The 26,432-nt window shown below is 40.2% G+C and overlaps 1 protein-coding gene across 1 annotated transcript in view; it reads left to right on the forward strand.

Moving 5' to 3' along the window:
* LOC111229761 (cGMP-inhibited 3',5'-cyclic phosphodiesterase A-like) overlaps positions 1-24,272 on the forward strand; it is a 69,565-nt gene extending 45,293 nt beyond the window's left edge. The window contains exons 3-14 of the mRNA XM_022756231.1: positions 2,428-2,688; positions 5,131-5,288; positions 13,266-13,339; positions 14,126-14,277; positions 14,418-14,555; positions 14,837-14,948; positions 15,194-15,307; positions 15,944-16,143; positions 17,076-17,279; positions 18,536-18,697; positions 22,163-22,421; positions 23,226-24,272. Coding sequence (XP_022611952.1) covers positions 2,428-2,688; positions 5,131-5,288; positions 13,266-13,339; positions 14,126-14,277; positions 14,418-14,555; positions 14,837-14,948; positions 15,194-15,307; positions 15,944-16,143; positions 17,076-17,279; positions 18,536-18,697; positions 22,163-22,421; positions 23,226-23,539 — 2,148 coding nt within the window. The 3' untranslated portion in view covers positions 23,540-24,272. The remainder of the gene's footprint in view (positions 1-2,427; positions 2,689-5,130; positions 5,289-13,265; positions 13,340-14,125; positions 14,278-14,417; positions 14,556-14,836; positions 14,949-15,193; positions 15,308-15,943; positions 16,144-17,075; positions 17,280-18,535; positions 18,698-22,162; positions 22,422-23,225) is intronic.
* The last annotated feature ends 2,160 nt before the right edge of the window (positions 24,273-26,432 follow it).

Consider the following 26,432-nt stretch of genomic DNA (forward strand, 5'->3'; position numbering starts at 1 on the left):
TGTCAAAGTGAATGGGACATTGGGGGAGAAAAATCTGATAACATTCTTTGGGGAAAACAGGGAATCCGTGGGCTTATTAGATAAATTTTGCTGGCAGCCAAGACTGACCTGTGTTTAGTTGTGGTTGCTCAACTGCTCTAGGCACAGCAATTAGGGGTGGGTTGTGAACTTTTCACTTTACCCTGTGAAAACAAGGCCGGCTCACACTACATCGGTGCCTTCAAAGCTGCAGGGCAGATGCTCAGGAACAGACGAGGGCTTTTGGCCATCTGAGAGGTCAGGAGTGAGGAAGTCAAAGGTCGGATTCTTGCTGAGACATTGCTAATGAGTCCATTCATTAAGCATCAAGTAATCACAGCTGTGCTGAACATGTTTCAGCCTGATGTTGTTGTTGAGATCTTTACAAGGCTGCTAGTATGTCAACTCCTACTACTGTGGAGAACCACTCCCTGCTCCTCCTCGTGCGTTTGCTTTCTCTGAGCGAAAAGCAGCCATATAAGGTATAGAATAAAACCTTTGATGTGCTGTAAGGGTTGTAAGTGTGCATGTTTGTGTGTGCGTAGCTTGGTGTGATACCACAACTATAATAGACTTTATGAAGCTCGGCAGAATCCCAGTCTGACAATATGATTAAATAGATCTCCTGTAATAGTGGTCCAAAATCAATTGTCTATTGTTTTATTTTCATATTGTTGTTATTGTTGTTTGGGTATTGTCTACCGTTATCATTTGTTTAATTTTGCGTCATGTGAGCTAAGTGCACTTTTGAAACATGATTTGGTTATGGCTGTGAGCGCTGCCAGTGTCCTCATATAAAACATTCTCTATTATCATGGGACAAAGCCCCTGTCCAATGTTAATTTTTGTGCTCTACAATTGACCCCCCACATTATATTTGCATGCAAACTGCGGCAGCTTTCAAATCAGTCTTTGTTGTATCTGTTGTAGTTGTTGCTGTGATATTTTATGAGTGAAGAAAGAACAGTGGTGAAAGAAGGATCCAGGTTACATATGGCAAAGTGATGATAATCAATGACAAGTACAAATCCTGCCTCAAGAATTCTTTATAAAGTGCATTAGAATTATCAACAAAATGTAAATACACTCATCTCAAAAGTAAAAGGCAGAATCGTCCCCATCAGTGTTATGATTTCATTTATTATGATATCTGACCATTTTATATTACTGATACATTAATGTGTAATTTGCATTTAAAGAGAAAAGCTGTCCCACTCCACCTGTTTCCTGTGCACATCTGATCATAGTCAGTATCACCGAAGAGTGCAGTTAGTTTTGGTGAGAAATGTGTTCTGTTGCACCTGTAATCACAGCTGACAATGACGTCACCCTGGAGTATACGTCTATATCACTGCAGCAAGTTGAGAGGTTAAACCAGTGGAAGTCAGCAAAAACAAGATTTGAGCTGCTGTTAAGTTGCTCTTTAGTGCTGAAGCTAGTCGGTTAACCCAGTGTTAACTATTTTGTACATTGTTGTGTAATTGAATGTACTGAATAGACATGTGTCATGTTTTAGTGCTGTAGAGAAATAAGCCATATAAAGTAGCATTAGATTAAAATACGTGCATCTTGCATCTTTCTGTCTGCCTTTGCGAAGAGGAATAATCTTGGCAAATGAAATACTCTTGGCGATGAGATGTCTCTCCAAAATGTTGACATTACACAGTTCAGGTGGAATCTCAACTCTTTTTTTTTTTTGACCACTCTGGTGCAGCGCAACATGCTGTAAATACTACACTGATATATTATCATCTTAAAAACTGTGATGGCAAATGTGTTAACTAAAAAGCTGCCTGTTTACACATCGAATAGACACAGAATAACATTTGTATTCATTTGAAATTGCGTTTTGGTGATTTTGATTTAAATCCAATATTGATTCCACCCAACTCCTGAGGATAATATGTGGCTCTCAAGCTGCTAAATGCTCCACTGTGTTCACTAGCTAATCACTAACTTTGACAAACTGAGGTTTTGGTGCTGGGCAGGTATGAGTTTATCAGAGATTTCAGTCACTGAAAACAGCTGCAGCCACAATTAACACTGATGAGAGCAGTGACACTAATACTAGTATGACCCATTGTTTACATTAAAATATTGGTTGGTGCAACTTTAACTTGAGAACAAACACCTCAGAACTGCACTTAACAGTAGTATTCGAGTGCATTTAATAAGTTGATTTCAACCAATGAGAAAAATAAAGTTGTTAATGCAAAAACATAAACTACTGTATAACTTCAGCGTAGTTGGACTCTGTAGGATAAACAACACAAGTTATGCCAATGTTACCAATGTCACAGGAGAGCTGCTGACATAGTTCAGACCTAGCCATTAGCATCAAGCCACATTAGCCGCAGCAGCAGCAGTGATGTTTAATTCTTGTTTCTCTGTCTCCCTCTCACCCCACAGTCATCAGGCACCACTGTCATGGTGGACATAGCAGTGATGGGAGAAGCTCATGGACTAATCACAGACCTGCTGGCTGACCCCTCCCTGCCCCCCAACACCTGCACCTCACTGCGGGCCGTCAGCAACCTCCTAACCACCCAGCTCACCTTCCAGCCGCTGCACCGGCCACGCCCTGCTCCCCTGCTTAACCCCGGCGATGCCTACACCTGCTCCGACTCAGAGGAGGGACCTGAGAAAGGAGAGAAGACATCCATCCACAAGGTAAAGAGATGAATGAAGCCCAGGTGTCATGATTTACACTGTACTGGTCAGATGTGCAGCACAAGGAAGCCTACATGAAAGTGGGGATGTTTCACTCAAATATCAAAAGTCAGGATAGTTAATCAAAAGTAGTCAAGGCCCAGACACAAAACAATTTTATTTGGAAACGGCTGAAGTAATCCTTAGATGGAAATGCTGCCCACCTTATTAAGGCCAAATGATTTATACACCACACAACGCTCCTCACACATGTTAATCTTTTAGCCCATGTTTCAGCTAATGAGTGTTTCCTGCTCTCAGAGCTTTTAGCATCAAATGAAGGAGAGTATTTTCATAGAGTTGAGCGAAGAAAAATAGAGCACGTCTACTGCTCGGAGCACTGTTCTCTCTTTCATAGCCACAGCTGTGTCAACATGACAGATGTGCAGAGCCAGACAGTGTATGTGTGTGTGTGTGTGTGTGTGTGTGTGTGTGTGTGTGTGTGTGTGTGTGTGTGTGTGTGTGTGTGTGTGTATGTATGTGTGTGAATCGAGTAGAAGAGAAGAGGCAACATGAAGGTGAACACATCTTTCAAAGGGTAACAAAGAGGGGATGAAACTGGCCCCCCACAGCTGTGGATACAGCTATTCATCTGAGGAGGATACCTATTCCTGGCTGAGTTGGAAGTTGGTGTGTGGTCGACGGCTGCCATGCCATCTCTGCCAGTCTGACAGGTGTATTTTTACTTCGGCTGAACTTTTGTAAAAGTAGCTAAGACAAACTGGGCCTGTGGAGTGGCCAGCGAGGCTGCACTCATTACAACTCCCCGGAGACGACGTGCCCAGCTCTAACTGCCCGTGAGGAGAATAGCAGTGGGAGTGAAGGCGGTTAGTGGAGGAGTGGAAAGTCCTGTGCTTGCTTTTCTGCCTGCTGGCTAAGAGTTTGATGTCCATCGTGGTGCATACTGATGCCTTTCAAGCACTTCTCCAAAACTCATTCATTGTCCAGCACAGGGCACGTTCTCTGTGCTGCAGAAATGACATTGCTGTACAAACATGCAATGCTGTACGATCAAAAAACATGAATGAGAAAACACACAAGTATCTGTAAAGTGTTTGAAGTTACATTGAGCTCACTTTCCTCATTTAAACAGTTATAGAAATAAATTAAATATTTCTACTTTAAATTTGAATCAACATTGGCAGCAGCAGGCAGCAGCTGTAATTTTTTATTTATTTCATTTTTTTGTGAGGATGGCCTGGTTTTGCCAGGCAACTGCCGATGGTGATGTGTGTGTGTTTCTGTGTCACGGTTGCTTCTGCTTTTGGTGTGTGTCTCCAGGGCTTTTATTAAAGAATGGAACAATGGAGCTGCAAAGTCATACTACAGTACAAATATTCACATATATACACCCAGTTTTAGCATACTCTGAACAAAACATATTGTAATACATTTTTTATCGCACCATCATATGCAGGATTTTTTTTGGGGGGAGAACCTTGCTCTGTGGATCTGCATATATCCAGCTTTGTGGTGCATAAATGTGTAATTGCTTGGTCTGTGTGTGTTCATATGCACTGATTGTGGGGGGCTTTTTTGTATGTGTGTTAATCTGCAACTGAATTCAGCACATTTTAATATCAAAATCATTTTCTGTCTTTATTGGGTTTAAATAAAAGGTCATGGTTATGGAGCCAAAGTGAATGTAAGTCAGTGAAATGTCCCCCAGAGTGACCTAAACCAACACCCTTGTTGTGTGAGTACGAGTGTGTGTGCATGCACTCAGTATATGACGCCTCTCTGTGAATGGGCTCATTCAGGATTCTGAGGCGATCTTTACTAGGTCACCCTGCAGAAGACTGAGCGAGAGAGAGAGCCTGCCATGTTTATAGCGCTGCTGTGCCAAGCTGCTGCATGGCACCGAACAGATGGAGGCATCACGAGGGCACAGGCCACTGGGAATCCCAGAGAAAGAGCAAAGAAAAGACAGATATGAATCTGTGCAATGCAATACTGACATTGCATCTAATATTGTAGCATTCCCGGCACAGCTGCCTGCCAATGTCCTCCAGTCAGTGATGGCCGCAGTGTTGATTCTCTGTGAATGAAGTGAAAAAAAAAAATGTCCAATCAAGAAAGATTTTCCAAGTTATATCATCTGCATCATTTGTTTCATCTCGGGCAGATGCAGGAAAAACAACTGTCCCATCTAGATGATCCATTTGACTGGAGACAAAGTGAATAAGCGTTTACTTTATCTTACAGGTGGGAGTGCTCTTAGAGCTTTTATCTAAATGCAAACACAATTACAGCCATGTTTTTTTTTTGACTCCCGCACTTAACCATGGGTGAAGATTGTCTTCATTTCCAATACAGTGATGAGAAGGGTTTTCCAGTAGTGGTAACTGTGTGTGTATATATTTTCTTGTGTCTGTGTGTGTGTGTGTGTGTGTGTGTGTGCAGCGTGTGAGGCGGAGTCTCCACCCTGGTCTTCTGAGGAGGATCTCTTCCACGTGGACCACCACCACCTCTGCCACAGGCCTGCCCACCATCGAGCCCGGGCCTGTCCGAAGAGACCGCAGCGCCAGCATCAAACCGTACCATGAAACACTCACCTGCAGGTACCTGAGCAACAGCCCAGCACATATCTCCTCTTTCCTCAGCCCCTTACTTTTGTTCAAGTTGTAGATTTAGCAAAAGCAGCCCCAGCTTCACTTTATTGTTTGCTTGCTGTATAATTTCTATGTTTGAAGCAAAGCCCTAGATTTTCAATGTTTCACTACTAATTATTATGAATGTGTTACAAACGCTTACAATCGATGCCACAGCATGACACATCTCTCTGAATGTCATGAGATGTAGTCCCAGCAGTGTGGCTGTAGTTCTACCAAAGACAGCAGTGTGAGTGAACAGTAATGGCACAGCAGATTGGAGAAGGATGTGTGTGCAAAGGAAGCCAGAATGGAAATATGCCCCACAGGCAAAAGCATTAACCTGAATAACTAAGACACACATCAACTCTGAACACATTAGTGCTGAAGATGAGGCATGAGGCCTACACAGAAGGATCATGGTTGTAGCATGGTTTTATGTAGATGTTTTGAAGATTTTTGAGCATTTTTGAAGGGAAAGGTGTTGTGGGATAGAGAGGGTTGCAGGTTATGTGCGAGTGCTAATGAGTGTCTATGTGCATGTGAGCGTGTATGTATGTGGTGGGGTTTGTGCCTGGATGAATTTGGTTTAGTAAAAACTGTTTAGAAAAGCTGATAGTTGCACTGTGTTCAGACAGGATTGAAACAGATGCAGTGAGTAAGTAGAAATATAAAGACATGACGGTCACACATTCTTGAAAACACAACAAATAACTGTGTTTGTTTCTGCTGTTTTTTTTTTTATTTTGCTAGTAAATCACACTGATGGATTAAATCTTGAATAAACACAGAGACTTAATTTATTAGAGTTGCTGTGATTACTAAGTGAACTATTTCAGCATAATTTACTGCGATCAGTCCAGAGATTGTATTCTTTACAATTACTTTATGATTACTGTGACGTTATGTTTTCATAATCCCAGAGCAGCTCAGGGGAAATAATGTTTTTTATGAATTTCAAAGAGGTAGAAACTGGAGATTCAGCTTGGAAATTTTCAGCTGTGCATGTTTGCGTGTACTTCAGTATGAGTTATCATGCATGCAATGTTTTTGTGATGCGGATGCACAAACAGTCCAGGCAGCACGTGCTCCCTGACTTTAAAATATTAACTATGCCTCAACAAGAAAGAGTCTCTTCATGTTTCATCTACTTTATTCAGCTTCTCCCCTGTTGAGTTAGTGTCATGGGCACAAAAGGCAAGGTAGATGTGTGTGGTGTGCCAAACCAACGGGTGCAGTTAGGAAATAGTGTGTGTGTGTGTGTGGGTGTGTGTGTGTGTGTGGGTGTGTGTGTGTGTGTGGGTGTGTGTGTGTGTGTGGGTGTGTGTGTGTGTGTGGGTGTGTGTGTGTGTGTGGGTGTGTGTGTGTGTGTGTGTGTGTGTGTGGTTGTTTTTCAAAGTTAATTTCATTTTCAAATGTTGCATAAGAACATTTGTCTGATCTCTAAACTGAAGCTTAATTATTCATGTGTAGAAGAACTTAAGAAAATATGTCTGGTGTCTGACTGAAAGATGCAGTGAAAACAACCGGCTTGGATTCAAATCATACAGTTTGAACCGACGATAACCTTTGTGTTGCTCAGTGGCATTTGTTTGTGACTTTGTGTGCACACATACAAAAGAACAACAGATGTGTCTGATTTCTTCCTCTCTGTATTTTCACTATAAGCTTTATGTCTGGAGCTTGAGATTTGAATCAGCTTGCTCATGTATTTACTGGACCAGTCAGCAAACGTTTAGATAAAAACTTTTACATCTAAAACGCAAGGTGTTTTAGATGTAAAATGAGGCGTGACTCTGCAGCTGCATGGCCTATTTCCCACCTCAGATTAATATGGAAACTAATTTTGGTGGTTAGGTTTGGAGAAATTCAATGTTTCCAAAAGAGTTGCCATGTTTTTCTGTTATTTTTATCTTTTTTGTTTAGAAATTAGAAGCGAATACCAGTCACAGGGCACCAAGTGGTACGTTTGTCCAATCAGGTGTACAGAGGGTTTATGTCATGAAGGCTACTGTTTTAATGTCCTGAGTATAGTTGGTACAGTTGATATATCTATACAGTTTATTTGAAATGCCTCAAGTTCTGAATCTGTGAATTTTAGTTGTGTGTAAGTAGACTATTTTTGGGAAGATTTGTTTCATGAAGCTATTCATTTATTATGGCTTTACTGTAAAACTGAACTGTTCCCATAAAAACATGTGGCTCTTGTCTAAGGTAATGGTTTAAGCCAAGCCGCCTGGACAAACTAAGTAGCCAGCCAGACATTGTCTGCAGCTCGTGTTATAGACACACCTACAGTATCTGCTCAGATTAAAGGTGCAGTCATTCTTCCGTTGGTTTTTACCTTATTGGCACGTCTAAGGGTTTCTTTCTAAATACTCATTAAAAAGGGCAGATCAGTGAGCTGCTGCATCCATCAGAACAGATCATGTAACACAGGAGCAAAACCAGCTTCAGTATCTGCACAATGTAATAATCTCAGCTTCTGTTAAAGTAATGTGCATGAAATATGAACGGACCCTTCTGCAGAAATCTGACCGGCCAAAAGTATGTGGACACATCTGTCCCCTCCTTTTTGTGCACTTTTGGCCTGGTGCTGTTTTTCATGGTTTCACCCTGATGTTTCAATTACAGCAAATCCTAATTTCACTACATGTAGTGATAATTTACACACTACTTTGCATCCAACTTTGTGGTAAACATTTGTCGAAGCATGACGCTGCCCAAACTGCACAAAGTGAGGTCCATAAAGATATTGTTGTAGAGTGTGAGGGGTTCTGGGTTTCCCTGAGCAGAAACCTGACCTTAACCGCATCAAACACCATTTGGATGAATTTGAATGCTGACTTATCGCGCAACACAGTGCCCAAACTCACTAATGCTCCTGTGGCTGAATGGGAGAATATCCCAGTAGTGTGGAAAGCTAAGCCAGAAGAGTGGTGGCTCATACAGTAGCGGATTCATGCTCATGGTTTTTTTGAATGAGATGTTTAACAATCACATGCTTGTCATGTTCAGGTGTTTGATCATCTACCCTTATGAAATCAGAAACTAAATATTTCTGTGAGACTGTGTACATGTGACCTGCTGTAGAGGACGAACTTCTCAGTCTTGCATAGCAAATTGTGAAAAAATTTGCATATTATCAATATGTGCATGGAGTACATTCTTTGTTGACCACTAAGAAAACACACCACTTGTGGATTCTGGTTCCCAAAACTTCCTTGAAGGGTAGACATGCTTTTGAAAGAGCTCTGTGTGACATGAACACACTCATACAAATGATATATGTAGGTAAAATTCTAAGATAAAATTGTGTTTTTGATTATTTATTAAATTCTGAACAATTAAATATAGATAACATGTGTAACTCATAAACTTGTTGCAAATTTTTGTTCAGAGAGTGGTCTGCAACACACTCTGTGGACAATGCAACTGTTACACTGTGTATCTGCTGGTTGATAAAAAAATCGGTTTGGTTTGGTTCGGTTGTCCAAATACTCACACAACAAAAAGACACATTTAATAGACCATGGGACCTGGACAGAACCTGGACATGTAGAGACAAACATTTAAAAAAGATGAAATAAAACAAATTATAAATTGCATTTTGCACAAACTGAGGCATGATACAGGATAAAAATACTAAAAGTTAATATAATTTATCTCCGTAGTGGTCCGAATCATGATGACAAAACAAAGACTTCTGCTTAAGTGAAAGTTGTGACATGCAGATTTAATCACAGTCGGTCTTTTTCTCATTATACAAATAATGCTAAAGTATTCCATAAATGAGTTTGTTTGTTTAACAGATTCCATATTACAGTTTGTTCATATTTTAATATTGACCAAATACACTGATCTACAACTAATGTCTTAATCCAGCCCTGAGTTATAAATTATATTGTTTACTTCACCGAGTGAGGCACTCAGGCACAAAAAAAAAAATCCCACACACAGTTTTGTTTTGTGTTGAGTCCTTTGAGGAACTGTTTGTGCTGCGTCTGTCAGTGGCTTGTTTGGGTCTGTTTCAGACAGTGTGATACTTGAACAAGTTCTGTAAATGTAAGCACACTGAGCAGCTTCTGTACACAAAGCCATGTCGCCTGGTCTTCAAGCTCAGCCCAGCCCAGCGGGAGGCCCCAGCTATGGCCACTTATGGTGGTGTGAGTATAAACAAACACCTGGGCCTCTCCCCAGTCACCAGAACCCCACAATTAACACACACATAGACACACACACACACACACGCTTAGACACACTGTCACAGCTGCTTCTTCTGGCACGGATAATACAGAAACAATTGGAGAGAACAGAGAGTCTCTGGGTTTAGTTTACTGCAGCTGAGAGGGCTCTCTTCTGTCTAACACTTCATTTAAATGTTGTTTTTCTGAAATGAGAAAGAGAGCTGCTGAGGCCTTAAACAGGGCCCATGCCTAAAGACTACTACTCACTGTTGTTGGGCTCAAACCTGTGATGATCCCTTAGCAAATGGCAATGTGCCAACACATTATCTCTCCAGTAGGCCTTAACAGAGCAATCATAAGTTTTAGGGGAGTAGAAGTGTGCTTTGTAATTTATGTACTGTAACCTGCATTTGTCTGTGTTATCCCTGTTGAGTCCCAGCCAAGACAGCAGGAACATACAAATTTATTTACAGATCAAACAAAACACCAATAACCATTCCTGCTATGTAATGAGTCCTCTCAGAAAAGTGAGAGACAGAGATTTTTGGGGAAGAGGGGAAGGAGGGAGAGAACACATGAAGGGGAGGTTGGGAGAAAATGAACACATGGCTTCAATTGCCTTCTCTCTGCTCCATCATCAAATCTGTACAATCTTAATTAGGACATTAGGCTTCTCTTTTTTCTCCCTCCTTTTTCCATCATGTCAGCTCTCAGTGACGTACAGTGTTAAGAAGGAATAACACCAACTTCAAAGCTACAATATCGGATTTTTATCGGACAGACCCTGTAAAAAAAGGGGCCGATTGAATACCTTCCATTTCCCTCGGCCCCAGCCACTGTGCTGTTATCTTCTTCACGTCATCTGGCTCGAGACTAGGTAGATTACTGGAAGCAGAAATAATGGCTGCTGTGTTTATCGTGGCTTGGACACTGTCCGTTTGGGCTCTGAACCAAAGGTAATCTGTCAACCTGCTGTGAGTGGTTGAGTATAAAATCTGGGAGTAAACTGCAGCAGAGGGGGAAGCAGGCAGAAACCAGTCCAGAGATTATTACATGGCTCGAAACATTAAGATAAGCAGCATAGGTGGAGGAGAGGCGGCGGGGCTGTTCTCAGAAAAAGCAGACAATGTGGCAATTTATACAGTATTTTCCTATTGAGGGATAATTAACTTGATTAAGGTTCATACTTAGGGGAAGAATGCCAAGGTGCGTTTGTTTTAGAGTTTGTGAGAACAGGAGAGATTTTCCACTCCAGAGACAGACTCGCAACCGACTGTTGTGCAACACTTGGACTATTCTTTTTTGAATTATGTATAACCAGGAAACCTATTTTGACCTTTGGCTTTTGCGATTTTAGTTTAGTAAAAAGTCACACAAAGCTACCCTGACCCATGAAATTATGTTCACTTACCACTAATTCACAACAAATTTTACAGCAGCAATACATTCAGAAAAAAAAGCTGATTTCATTTTACATCAACATAATGAGGAAACATTTATTTACTTAATACAAGTATCAAAGAACTTTTCTGGAGCTGAAAAGATTAGTCGATTAATCAACTAATTAATTAATTAAACAAAGAATTTCTGACTATTAATCGACCAAATGATTAATTGATTAATTGAGAAAATATTTTGCTAATAATTTATTCATCCATGATGAAATAACCATTAGTTACAACTCTAAATTTAAAAAATGTACTCTAAATTAAAAGAAACACGGTATCTGCTTGTAGCCACTAAAGTATAGTTAGTGTTATCATGGTTGCACTCACAGCACTTGGTTAAAGCTGAGTTTTGGTTATATGATGATAATAATAATTTAAAAAAACTCCACACTGACCACTATTTTTTCCTAATCTTAACCCAAGTGTTTTTGTTGCCTAAACCTAACCACACTTCTGGATGCAGGATGTTTCCCTCACAAACATATTTGCAGGCAGCAGTTACCTTCTTCCCAAAGGTATCATGCAAAACAAATGATGATGTCATCTCTAGGAGACAGGGTTGAAACAAAAACATACAGAAATGTGTATTTCGCCCTCATACTGTTGGTATAGCACAGTGTCACAGTTAAACTACAGTAACTACACTTCAGAAGTTTTTTTGTGATAAAAGCAGAGTCACTTTCTACCTGACTGACAGATTCCTCAAGTGAAAATGGTCGCCCTTCTTATTTACATTCTGTGCTGAAGCCTCAATGTTAGTAGCTGAGGTTATTCTGCTGCATTAGCAAGAATAGGAAGAATGTCTGCCAGTTCTTCAACTTTCATTAAAAGTAAACCTTTTAAGCCAAGTACTTCTGCCTGCCCAGACCCCCCTGACAATAATGTAGTAACTGTTCGCCCGCCAAACTATCAAACTATTTTATATTCCACACCTGCTAGGCATTACACACAGTGGTCCGACCTGGCCGTGCAAACACAACAGAACTTCCTTTGTTGGGGCCTCAGGTCCATTAGGTAGGGTGGGTACAGCTCGAAAGTGTTCAAGAAACAATTTATCAGAAGGAGATAGACACACTACAGGCCTTTGTGCTCCCTGTGACACCATGCTCTAACGGCAGGCATTTCCTGCTCCGAGAAGGCAGGTTTTACAACATTTAGGGAGAGGTATTTTAATTGGAACCACCTACAGCCTGACAGTGGCCTCAGTGGAGAAACATGGAAAAGCTGTTGAGAGCAGCTCGGGAGGCTCCCCGTGGTGTCACACAGCTAACTAACCGGCACAGGCCAGCTCAAGGCTCTTTCTGTAAAAGATAATATTTGTTGTTTGATTTATAAGCCAGTCAGTTAATGTGAATATTTTCATCTGTCTCTGAGGTTGTGGTGAGCAGCACGCTGTTCCTGTGGCTGACACTCGCCTGTCATAAATCTCAAAGAGGGTGGGCTCAATTGCTAATGAGTCATTTATAACAGCGCCAGTACCAGCAACTGTTTCACATTTGTTTGGTTGTGTATTCCCATTGCATTGTGTTAATGTTTGCATCCATTAAGTCCATTAATGTGAATTTTTCTTAAAGCATCTGTAGAACGTCTGCCTCATGTGGGGACAGCGCAGTAGGAATCCCATTAAGGTTTTTTGTTTTTTTCTTGACAACTTTGGCCGACTGGTTAGACATCAAAGACAGATGTAGTGAATGGCATTAGTCCCAATTCTTCAGTGCAGTGACAGACACCAGGGGCTTGCACATTTTGTTTTCTCCAAGCAAACATACATGTACTGGTCTGCATTTTTTCCCCCCAGTGTTTTCATTTAAACATTTTGTGTTGATTTTGAGGTATGGACTGGTTTTTAACTCCCTGCTCTGCCAACCAAAACCAGCTTTGTAGAATATGACATGACAAACACAAAACTTACTCACAAAATATTTCATTTCATATTATTCTACAATAACTAGAAAACATATTCTTGCATTGACAGTATATGTTGGGATACACATTTGGATCCAAATCTCACAGCAGAAGATAAAATCGATCCTGATAGGATGTTGTTTTTTGACATTTAACTGACTCTTTCAGTGTGGAGCCTGTAGCATAAGATTGAACATTTAATTCTTTAAAAATCATTGAAATTGATTAATTCTGACATATATATATATATATATATATATGCGGTAGTTGTAGAATCAACACAGCACCAGCTGCAAATATCACAGTATGACAACAGGGAATGTCATATGCTGTGGAGTTGAAGCATATAAGAAACATATCCTCCTTTGTGCTTTATCTTTAACTTCTAAAACTCCTCTTCTCTACAGCTGTGGGAGACCATACATCAAACTGAGCCATGGGGAGGGCTCTATAGACAAGGGAGACAGGATACCACGGTCAGGTATGCTCTCAGTCATTCTAACACTACCACCACTGTCTCCATGCAGCATGGGAAGAGTGGTTTTGGGCATACATACTGTATCACAGTGTTTTCTTTCCCCTCTGACCCTGCATCCATTACAACGTGCTGATATTGGAGCCTAATATATACAGTATATATATATATATATATATACAGAATTCTGTCTGTACTATACTGTATATGTGCATAAAACCCCAAACAAAGAAATGACTGTCCCAAGTTTTGTCTGTTTTGTTTTGGTGCTGTAGTGCAAATACAAGCAGGTATTTCCAATGTAGCTTGCATGTCTGGATCTCTTCTTTTCTTTGGTTCTCCATTCATACTTCAGGATAATAATCCTTTTCAGCTAAAGGTTCATCAGATTTTGGTGTCAGTAACTTAAAGCCAAGAATTTCTTAACACATTCACCAATTTGCAACAACCAATCAGTAAGAAATCCAGATGTTCCAGTTTCTCTGACGATACAGGCTCACAGACTATAATGCAATGCAGCCACCACCAGACATGTGTTCAGTAGGGGGGCGTGGCCGCAATTTACAGAGATGCACCAAGTGTTAATGAACAAGAGCGCTCACCATCTCTGGGACATTCATTTGAGAATTGCAGAAATAACCAGCTATAATAAACTGGGATTAGGGGAAGTGGATATACCAGAGAACTGAGTTCACCAGCCCCAAAAAACTTGGTGATATGAATTAGGAGATTAACAGTGGATTTTCCCTTAGGCAGCAGCGTGACATACTCTTTGCTTTTTTCTTTTACTAGCAGAGGACCAAGTGGTTGTGTCATCAGACTATGACAGCACCCACGAAGCCAACCACAGTGACAGCAGTGATGTAGCACATACAGAGGAGGACACAGAGGAAGGAAAAAACCCTGCCCAGAACGTCATCCTCCACCCACTAATACCTCCTGAGGTAGCGTGAGGCCAGGCAGACTGCCTTCAGTCACATTAGTGCCCTCTGATAACTCTGTTAATGAAGCACAACAAAAGGTCATACTGGAACATACATTATTTACACTGCATTTCTGTCTCTTTTACATGTCATTTGTACAGGACAAACCAATTCTGGCTCCAGAGCCGTTAATAATGGAGGACGTGGAGCCTCTGATGAGTCAGCTTAACAATTGGAACTTCCCCATCTTCTGCTTGATGGAGAAGACCAATGGGAAATGTGGACGGATCCTCAGTCAGGTGAGCATCAGTGACAGAGAATGACTATTTATTATACACTTAAGAGCAACACAAACTGCTGAGATACTTAGTAACATTATGTTTTATTGCATTCATAAATGAACAGACAAAGATATATTATACAATGTGTGTTTATTCAACTAGAGTACTACAGTCATATTTTTTTTGAATGCAGTTTTCAGTTTTATAAAATTATTGAAACATTCTTACTTGTCACATGTTAAACACCCACCCCTGGTGATGTCCACAGACTCTCTGACAATGTGATGTTTGTGTTTCAGGTCTCCTACAGGCTCTTTGAAGACACTGGCCTGTTTGAGACCTTTAAGATCCCTGTAAAAGAATTCATGAACTACTTCCATGCCCTTGAGAATGGTTATAGAGACATACCATGTAAGCTTCAACATCTCTCTCCTGTTGTCTTTCATTACACTTCAGTTTATTCATCCGTTGTTTGCAGCTGTAACAATGAAACCAGCCACTAGAGGGAAATATCAGACAGTTTTCTTTTCCTGTGTTAGTCATATATGATGCATGGCAGCCTTTATGTTGTTACAAGAAGCATAAACAGCTCAACAGTGCACCCTGGTGGAGAACGTTGCACACACTGAACAGACTTGTTTTCTTTCCTGACCCAGATCACAACAGGGTCCACGCCACAGATGTGCTCCATGCAGTCTGGTACCTCACCACACAGGCTGTGCCTGGTCTGCCCAGCCTCATCACTGACCACGGCTCTGCCAGTGACTCAGGTGTGATGACTAGTGCATGCATGCAGACCTTTGAATGACCTGGTGGGGGTGCTGATGTGTGTGTGAATCCATCAGGTCCATAAAAGTGTATAAAATAAAAGTTAAGATGCCTCATACGAACAATTGAGCTGCCATATTGTTCAGTTTTTCTAAGTTTTGTTAAGCCATTTATGACTGTAAAGATTTTCTATAAGTAGGCCAGACGTTTATATTTAGATTTTTCCATCTGCCTGCAGCTTCACTGTGAGCCACCTCATTAATGTCAGAGCATCAAACCTGCAGGAGTGTGTGTTCTTATCCTACTCACAGTTTGTCTTATCTTACTCAGGCTTTTGGCACTTGCATTTACGTATCAAACACTATTTGAAGTCTAGAACAGCATGAAATTAAAGGCAGATTAGAGTTCCCTCTCACCCATATTTCCATAACCTCATTTGTATGCCTTACTGGGGCCATCCCTTTGATCCACATATAAGTGGATTTGAATGCTCAAGTGTGCTTTTGTGTGTGTGTATGTGCTCTAGAGTGCATATGTGTGTATTTATGCATAGGCACATGAAAGTACAGTATGTGTGTTTTTGTAAATTCTGCCACCCTGCTCCTCACCCTCCTCACTGTCTGTTTCCCTGCGGCTAGACTCCGACAGTGGAATAACACACAGTCATATGGGCTTCCTGGTTTCAAAGACCTACACTGTGTCAGAAGATGGTTATGGCTGCCTGTCAGGCCTCATACCTGCTCTGGAGCTCATGGCCCTCTATGTGGCCGCCGCAATGCACGACTACGATCATCCTGGGCGGACCAACGCTTTCCTTGTGGCCACCAGCGCCCCGCAGGTACTCATGCTAATCAGTCTATAGTATAGATCAATGGCTAAATTGGCTCAAAGTACACACAACTTCATTTGCCCAATTTACTGTTACACATTCAGTTTTTCTTTGGAATCAACATCATGATCATTTGATTTTCCTCCACTGTCTATTTCACTGCCAAACTGCACTGCCAAGGCTGAAACGTGTCATCAGTCTTTGACAGTGTAATCAGACAATTACAGCAACTCCTCAACGCTTGTCAGATGTTGACAAGTCATGAGCTTGGAATTGTACAGTTTTGTCTGGTTGAGATTGTATTTTCTGTCTTATCAAATCTCTTAAAATTGAGGGAAGAGGGTGTCATGATACTGAAGTATAGCCAATATCAGAGAGCAGCAATTTTATTGACAATACCTTGGAAGCATTATGTTTTTTGTTGTGTATTCTGTTACAAGTAGAGGTGCAAGTTTTAGTAATAGTAACACCTAAATACACTTGAAGTACCAAAAGTAAAAGTACTCATTATGCAGAATAGCCCAGTTTAGAATGATGTATATTATTAGATCATAAGTATTGACGCATTAGTTTGTACATCATTTTTATGGTTGGTTTACTTTATGTCTTATCTTCTCTTATCTTTTCTGCAATTTACCTAGTATCTAAAGTTATTAAATAAATGTAGGAGCATGAGTAGAGTAAAAAGTACAATCTTTGCTTCTGAAATGTGGTGGAGAAGAAATATAAAACAGGGGAAAATCAAAATACATGTCCCTCAAAATTGTGCTTTAGTACAGCAGTTGAGTAAATACACTTACTATAATTAATTTCCATCACTGGTTCTTGCAACATTTGAATCATCTACATTATCTAGTTTCACTTTTTATACATATTTTTTTTAGCACTGTCTGTGCAGGATTGTCAGATTCACATAAAGACATGTATGTGTGTGTTCGCAGGCAGTGCTCTACAATGATCGATCCGTCTTGGAAAACCACCACGCTGCCTCAGCCTGGAACCTCTTCATGTCGCGGCCAGAGTTCAACTTCCTCGTCAACCTCGACCACGTGGAGTTCAAGCGCTTCCGTTTCCTGGTCATTGAGGCCATACTGGCCACTGATCTGAAGAAACACTTTGACTTCCTAGCTGAGTTCAATGCCAAGGTAGTTCTAAAAACATGTTTGTTCTATATTAAGTATTGAAATGATATGACCCGTAGATCTGGAGAGTTTATGGATATGGTGGTTAAATCCCTTGAAAATCATTAACTTAAAAATTGATCATTTTATTTACCTTAACTTACCTATCCTCAGATATAAAGTGAAAAGTTTGTGTATGAATAGTCCTTTTCTTTTGTCATCTTGGGAAACTAGATTGGCTGAAGACTCTGGGAGACTTTAAATGGTCGGAGTATTATTCAGTTTTTTTAGTGTATGTTGGTTGTTGACTTTGGTTGAGTAAGTGTATTGTGTAGGGGTGCCTCCCTCATACAGTCATACCATAGCTCTTAATATTGAACTTTATTGAAAGAGAAATGTCCAAGGAACGGGTCTGTTTGTGCATAACACTTGCAATATGTCCAGCTCGAGTCAACAACACAAAGCGCCCTGCAGCTTTTCAAGAACTCGTGTAAGTGCAGACAGAATGTTGGCTTTAGGTTTGAGGGTCTTGGGTTTTTCCATTGTGAATATTAGTACAGTGGTGGTGCTCAAGGGCCAGGGCCTGTCAGCTAGTATTGAGCTTGCTGGCCTGGCAACAAAAGTAATAGCACTGTTTCTCACTGTAGTGCACCCTGCCTTGTTCTTCCTGGAAGCAAATTAGCTTTCTGTGAAGTACCCATCAAGTTTTGCGCTTGATCTCCTCAGTTTCCTAGATTATTAAGTTAGAATGATAAAAACCCTGGGAGACAGTGGACATCCTTCCCCAGCTCTTAAGCTCTTTTAGCATAACTACAAATAATGAATTTGTTTGAACTTTGTTTAGATTAGTGCAAGCTTTACCTTCTTGTGTGAGAGTGCTGCCATGTCCCTTGAAATGAGTTGATAATCAGTGAATCCAGACAACTTCACATATATTACATCTTACAGAAACTGTAAGTGGTGATAACTTATTAAGAGCACAGTGATTGTTACCTCTACATGTTTAAATAAAGCACTTTTCACCTCTTTTCTATGGTCTAGGTCTATGTGTTTCATAATAGAGGAAGAAGCTACATGTGAAGAGGGTTAACTTGCTTTTGTCTCATTCACAGTGCATTCCAGTGTTGCTGTGTGATTAGTGAACCCTCTAGACAAACACACAATCTTTGAACAGCAGATTAATGGCAACACATTTACATAATATCTACAAACCACATGCTGTGTCCGCCACCATGTTTGAATGTGTTAAATGTCAACATGTCCATTTGTTGGTCCTCTAGGTCGGTGACGATCCATCCACAGGCATCGATTGGTCCAACGAGAATGACAGGTTGCTGGTGTGCCAGATGTGTATTAAACTGGCTGACATCAATGGGCCTCTGAAGTGCAAGGACCTGCATCTGCAGTGGACAGAGGGCATCGTCAACGAGTTCTATGAGCAGGTGTGTGAATCAGCTCTGATGGGAGCTGAGACCTTGTTTGTATTCGCTACGGTGACGATCAATGTGCTGTCATGTTTGTATGCGGGGGGGACAGCAACACAACCACCTGCACAGTTTAATGCACTATAGCTCAATACAGTATCTCTGAAATCGTAAATCATCCCTTAGTGAGAATGTGAGTGTTTTTGAAGCCAAAACTGAAGCCATCATTTTATCATGTTGATTTTATTTACACATTCATATAAAATATATATTAGTTCTTCTTCCAGTGGCCCCCACCCCCATCATCACTGATGATGGCAAGAAGAATTTAACGCTTGTATGCATATATAAATAAACAATAATATTCCATCCATCTAAATAATTCAAGCCTGTATCTGCACGTGTTGTTCCCCTAACAATCGGTATTTAAACAACCTGTCTTCTGGGCAGAACTCACTGCTGACCTGTGGCCTGAAATCTTATTGGTTCAGTAAAGATTTTCAACAGCTTTAAACAGAACACAATATGAAGGCCTGACAGCTGCAGCATAGAGGTACCATATGATCCAAAATCTAAAACATATAGTTGTCATAGACAAAACTTAATCCAAGACACACAGTCCAAGACATAATGTGACCACAACTACATGCCTAAATTTAACATTAACATCTCTATCCTAACCCTAACCATAACCTAAACATAAGTCTAACTTAAACCCCAAAACGAATCTCTGAACCTTCACCTTAATCAGACCCCTGAGTAAGTGAGAACCAGCCAGAATGTCCAATCCTCATTCTTCGGATCGAAAAATGACACTGATCTCACACACACACACACACACACACACACACAGAGGTAGTAAATACATTTCAACTCCTTGAAATAGAGAGTAGAGAGCAGACAAACAGGACAGAATGACTCCTGATGGCATGCTGTTTGTTTCAAACAGTCGCTCTATTTTGTCTCAAAACCCATAAGAGTAAGTCCAGAAGCTGAAATACAGTCTTCCCCCCCCCTCTTTATTTTTTCCTCCACATAGACTTAGTCCTTTGAGCTTAAGTGATTTTACCCCCCTCAATTCAGTTTTCATTCAATCTCTCTGACATATTGAGGTAGTAATGGCTGTGCTCCCTCTGAGCTGCGTTTGTGTGTGGAGCTGTCATAATAAATGAAAAAGATTTGTGTATCTGTTCAGTTATGTGTTCTGCTTTTACATTATACATTTACATGGTATTGACACATAAGCCAAAAGAACAGTAGAGACAGTGAAGATATCTGGTAGTTTTTGCATAATAATAGTGATCAGGATTCAAGTGTATTAATTTATTGTCAGTGATTAAAATCATGAGTGATTGTCGCTTCACTTTCAATATACAGTGCTGCCGTAACAAATACAATCTAGTAATGCCTTGAGCCTAATGCCACCCGCAGTGACCTTTGTGTCTCTTGGCACTGAATGGCAGCTAATTGCTTCTGGGTAAAGCACAAAATCCTCATGCCCTTATGTACCCTGCTACTTCAGCTAGGTGACACAACCAGCTTGTTAGAAGCCACTCCAAGGCCTATGAGGGGAGACACAGATAGTGTCACAAGAGAAATGCTCTTCAATGACAATGGTTTTAGTGCTGCTGGATGTGGTGACGCAAACAGGGTGCCCAGGCAACTGTCATTCAGGTGGAGCATCCTCTGATTACACTGACAACCTCGGGAGTCCAACAACCTTGAAAAAAGCAAGCACAAAGACTTTGTTTTGGAGCACAAGGAAACAAGCTGAGAACTTTCTGAAACTGATTATGATGTGTGACCCTGGCTCTATATGTATTGATTCGGGTTTGTAATACTAGATAAATCTCTGGTCCTACAGGTGCTGACATGTAATAAAAATACTGTAATCCAGAGATGAAGAGTTACATGTGTTCATTTGGATAGCTGAGTTAGAATACGTGAGACATTCATTTGGGAAAGCTAACCTTATAATGCTTCTGAACTCAGTTTAGGATGTAGTCATGGTGACAGCTGGGTCTCTGAGCCCCTCTTCCTCTAGTTTTTTTCCCCACCCATTTATATTTGTTTGCCTATCAGGAAATTCCCTCAAATTACAACTCCATCTGAAATCCCATCTTTAGATGAATCTCTTTATGCTTTACATTAGCAGCTCAATAAACGAACAGAGGCACTGAACACTCTATAGTGTAGGAGATGACATTTGGGGCCAGTCACCAAGGCAACCAGGAAACCTTGCTATAAGCTGTTGTTCATTTTAAACCATACGGACGTCATTGACAGCTTACATGCTACTGTCCCTCATTCTTGTGTAAACGACTCTCATCGACGATGCTTTTGACTCATTTCAAATGTTAGTGTGTGTTTTATATTCAACCTGACAGTTTTTTTTTTAATAATTTCCTGGGAAATCACTGACATGTAACTTTGAATTCGTAGGAAGGTTCCAGGAAATGACTTAGTAATCATATACTAAGTATAGGGAACACAGAGACTCTGTTCAGCTCTTACATTTCCAGTCATTTCCAATTAATATCTAGCTTCAGCTGCAGTATTGAGTCAGTGTACAGCATGTACAACAACACACACTACAGGTAAGTATACAATTTAACAGATCTAGAGAATTGGAAAGTTTCCTCAAAAAAAAGATGAATAGATATATGGGCAATGATACTTCCATTTAAATGTGACAGTCCTTTCAAGGAAATACCTCTGGAAATCAACACCAGCTTATAAACCAAACACAACTTATTATTACTTATTACCTGTATTTTTTTTCTATCATGTTTCTTTCTATACTTATTAGGAAATTACAGACAGATGTCAGATAAAGTGTTACCAAGGTTTTATGTAAAATAAATGTTGTCTGACATTATGTGAATGTCAGTGGGGTTATTGTGTGTTACAAGCGGGCAGTTCCTCTCCTTGCTTTCATTCATTTACAGTTTAGCCTCTCTCGGGGCAGGTAGGTAAGGGCTTGGAGCAAGGGCTCAGCAATCAGGTGTATGCTAATAGCTTCTCATCCTGGTCTTCAGGACCCAGAGTGATGCTGGCTTAAGTGTATTCACTTGGCATCCCAGGTGTAAAATAGTCATTAACTAGCTGGCTGGAATGAAAATCAATATGGCTTAAGAATTGGTATGACTTTTATTCCTTTTGTTCCACCTGTTGCACTAAATAATTTTCATTGGTTTCTTTTTTCTTTTATGCAGTCAACACCAAACTTCAAATTCTATTCACTATGAAGACTCAAAATTAATTATAAACCAAATAATTTAGTGAATTATTAATTGTAATTTTGAAACAAATAATTTAGGCCTTGACAGACTTCAACTTGACATCAATCCCAACTGTTCAGTCTGGCCTGAATTACTCAGTTCTTTTGGAATAGTAAGTGTAGTGAAATGTGAATGATGCCATGTCTTGGCATTCATTCAGCTGGTGATGATTTTGCACTAATATGGGTAATGCTTTATGTAGGGCGATGAGGAGTCCAGCCTGGGCCTTCCCATCAGCCCCTTCATGGACAGAGCAGCACCGCAGTTGGCCAAACTCCAGGAATCGTTCATCACACACATCGTGGGGCCGCTGTGCAACTCCTATGACTCAGCCGGCCTGATACCTGGACGATGGGTGGAGCCCAACCCAGAGGCAGAGGAGCCAGAGATCACGGAGAATGAGGACGAGGATGAGGAAGATACTGCAGAAGAGGACACATCCACGAGCTCAGAGGCATCACGTAAGCACTTTGGTCCAAAACAGAGCTGAAGCATAAAATGGAAAAAATCAGAAACATAGCCTAGAATGCCTTATGGATTTGATTATACAATATGATGTACACTACTGCAGGACACATTAACCAGTGGCTATAAAAAGATTTACCAGATTTTGTTAGATTGGTAAAGTCTCTGATCAGAATATAATATGATTGCTGTTGACAATTCATTATAAAGCCAAAGGGAAGACCTTCTATAGTAAATAGATGAATAAATACCTGTGAAATATGTATATATAAATATATATTATATGCAATATATTAATAACTCATCCAACATATTCACACATCAGGTTTAATCTTTTTTTAACAATGAATGAGCTATTAGATATGCTGTATTACAGCAATTATTTTTAAACAGCACAACTAGTGACAGTCAGTAATGGTAATGTGATTACAGAAAAGTTATTTGACAATAATGAATTATGCTACATGTCATTAGGTAATCTAAAGTGGCCCTAATAATCAACACTACTGATTAGCCAAAGTCTTGCTATTGGGGTAGATAACTGCAGAGAAGACTTGTAAAACACAGATGTTTTGAAGATGTTTGAGGCTGCTTTGTTACAGATGTGTGTACATCCGTTTAGAAAGGCCAGAGGTGACAACAGTTTCTGACACAAAAACTATTTGCTTTACAGCAGCTAGATGCTGCTAGGTGTTGATCATATGTCTTTACTGATAAATGACTGCATTCTTTTTAATTTCAGGTGTGAATGTATAAAATCATCAAAAATGTTTTAATGATGATATTTCTTTATCTTCCAGAGAAAGCAGCCCCCAAGAAGAGAAGGAAAGTGTTCTGTCAGATCACCCAGCACCTGCTGGAGAACCACGAGATGTGGAAGAAGGTGATCGGAGAGGAGGCCCAGAAACAGGGCCAAGGATCAGAGTCTGTCCATTTAAACAATGTAGCTGAGCCTATTCTGGCTATTCATGAGGAAGACGAGGAGCCAGGCAGCAGAGAGGAGCTGGTAGAAGGAGAGGATCCGGAGGAGGGAGTGGAGGAACCAGAGTGGCCTGTGTCCCCGCAGGAAGAATCTAAACCTCCAGAGGAACTAGAGGAGGGGGACCCACAGTGAAAGAGCCCATGGGAAATATGGCGTCAGTCAGGGCAAGGACGTGAAAAAGTATTTCTTTGTTTCTTATCCTATCAACTGACTCCTTTTTTTGCCAGCACATCACTTAGACACAACACTGTAGATGTTTGGGAAATGTGTGCCTATACAGAAAAAAACAGGGTGGGAAAATTTGTGCTTTACACATTTTATCTGAATATCTGGTTTCACCAAACATTTAAAGGAGCTTTCCATATTGCAATACGGGATTATTCGTGTACTTTGGGATACAGACTCTTTTGCTACTGTCAAGAGAAGAGGAAGACTGGTTGCACAGACCTCAACCCAATGTGGTAACACAGGACTGCAGAAATTTGCTGCCAATTTATACATAATTATTTTCAGAATGCAATTATATATAGACATCACAGTTACTTGTACTTGTGTTTCAATTTAAGCAAGAGTTTCTGAGGTCACATGGGCCATAATATGTTTTTTTTTTCTATATATGGATTGTAAAGGGAGTCAATCAAATGAGGAACATTGGTGTATCTTTCTTCCTTTCAACTTCTGCCAAAATTAATCACTCACCCATGGGCTTTAGCATAAAAACACAAACCTTCATGCATTTTAAGTTTTGTATTTGTTTTGCCAAATTAAGTACTTTATACCAATCAGTGTAGCCATATTAGTTTAAGGAGGGGAACTTGAGGCTCTTCACACTCTGTATGTGTGTGTGTGTGTGTGTGTGTGTGTGTGTGTGTGTTGTGTGTGTGCGTGTGTGTGGTGTGTGTGTGCGTGTGCGTGTGTGCGTGTGTTCGCGCGTCTGTGTGTCTGTGTGTGTCTGTGTGTGTGTTTAAACTAATGCGCTCATATGCACAATTATTTTGCAGAGGACATAGACAAAGTCAGCAGATTACCTCTTATTTGTGCCATCTCTGGTCTCCAGTCCCAAAGTGAATATAGAGCCCACCGAAGGCTTCATTGCCCCAAATGCTTTTGTGCAGAGACCTGACACTGACACTACAACAGTGGGTTGTTGGAAATGAATCTGTGCTGAAAAAAAGAGTGTTAGGGAAATAAAAGGGAATAACAACAAAACAGTTAACCATGCATTCAAACATTGAATAGAACCAGAAAGCTTAAAAATCCCCTAAATAGATTAATTGTTTAATCTTTGGAAGTTCTTTTAAAATGGCCATAGGTAGATGAACCAATGCAGTGTCCTTTTGTCTTTTCTACTAATTCTTGACTCGCTGACTATGTATTTTCGCTCAGTCTGCTGTAGTATACTCTGCACATACTGGTCCTCATGAAATAAACACCTGAAAATTATGCTGACCTTTAACCCTCAGGAAACTCAACTGTTGAATTTCAAAGTTAACATCTGTATCACCTGTGAAGACAGTAAGTTGAAAACATGGCAGGGATATTGAGCTATTTAAGAATATGTTCATAAAATGCTTAGAACAAGGATGAAGTTTATCTTGCCATACCCACTTTTCTGCCTTGACTGTTGTAACATCTTTGCAGATAATCTCTCTGGATTCCTCTCCTGGCACCTCAGGGAGATTTTCATTCTGTCAGCATCAAGAGCAGACAGGACTTCAGAGTGCATCATACAGTGATGATATACAGGGGAATTATTGCGGTGAAATGTTTTTTCACATCAGAAAAATCTAGTTAAGGTTGATAAAAGAGCAAGCTGTGCTGGCGAGTTTTCAACATCAGCCAGTCATATGGCAGGTGACATGTCCAATGGCAGTGCAAGGTGATCGGGGGCAAAACAAGTCTCTGAAGCCAACTACTATAGCTGTTTGTTTATTAAGTATTGACCAAGATAAGAGTGATGGCTGGTAGATGTGTGATTTTATCATTATTACACATTGAAATGTCAAAGTTGTCATTTGGAATTTCCCATAACCTGATGTTTTGTTGATCATGTTCAGTCGATGTGTATTTTTCCTCACAATGGCTCAAAAATGTTGGTGACAGTCATTTTTTTATGGTGGAAAATAACTGCATCAACAGCACAGTGTGATTATATTCAGTCACATTGTCTATCTATATTGTACATGTTTGGGTCATCATTGCTTCATAATCATTAAGAAAAAAAGTGGTGAGAATGTTAATTCTAGTCACATTTAACTGTTGAAATGATTGAGACCAAATAGCAAAGAGAAGCTGCTTTCTAAGAATTTCCATAAGACATGGAAAATGTTTCTACATGTGACGAGAATAAATGTGACTTGATAAAATAACACTCACCTGAATAACATGATAACAATGTAAAGTTCAGGATCTGATGCTTGATGAACGGTAAAATGTTTCAGTGTTTTGTAAAACTCAAAGTCACATGACAGCCCTTACTTTGAAATGAGACAAAGCCTTTAGGTAAACCAGATACATATAAATGTCTCAGATGAATATCCGACTTTCCTTTAATAATTCACATTTACATAGAAAACGTGTTTGAGAGACCAAAAGTAGATCTTGAGTTTAATTAGTGAAGTGTTCGACATTGAGTTGTCGAGTCAACTTACGGTCACATACGAGTGCAGTGAGGCAATCTGTAATGAATTATCCACTGCTAATCTTCTCAAATTCTCATGACCTACATGCACATCTGAGTCTCATATGGGTTGGTATCTCATACTGTACCACTGCTTTCTTTCATTATCTTATATCTTTGAACTGATTTTAAAAAGGCAGAACAGCAAACGGCAACCCGTAGATAGGATATGACAGAACTTTCCTTTCCATTGAAATTACATTGTAAGATACAGGTGTGGAACATCATGTTCTTGTATCCTTGCGGATCCTGAATTAACATACTCTATTATCACACAATGTTCCTGTCTGTGGTGAATAGCATACTCCATCGATAATGGCCTGTTTACAGCTGCCCTGACTCTGC

This window comes from Seriola dumerili, unplaced genomic scaffold, assembly GCF_002260705.1.
Source record: "Seriola dumerili isolate Sdu_G_001 unplaced genomic scaffold, Sdu_1.0 BDQW01000242.1, whole genome shotgun sequence".
NCBI lineage: Eukaryota > Metazoa > Chordata > Actinopteri > Carangiformes > Carangidae > Seriola > Seriola dumerili.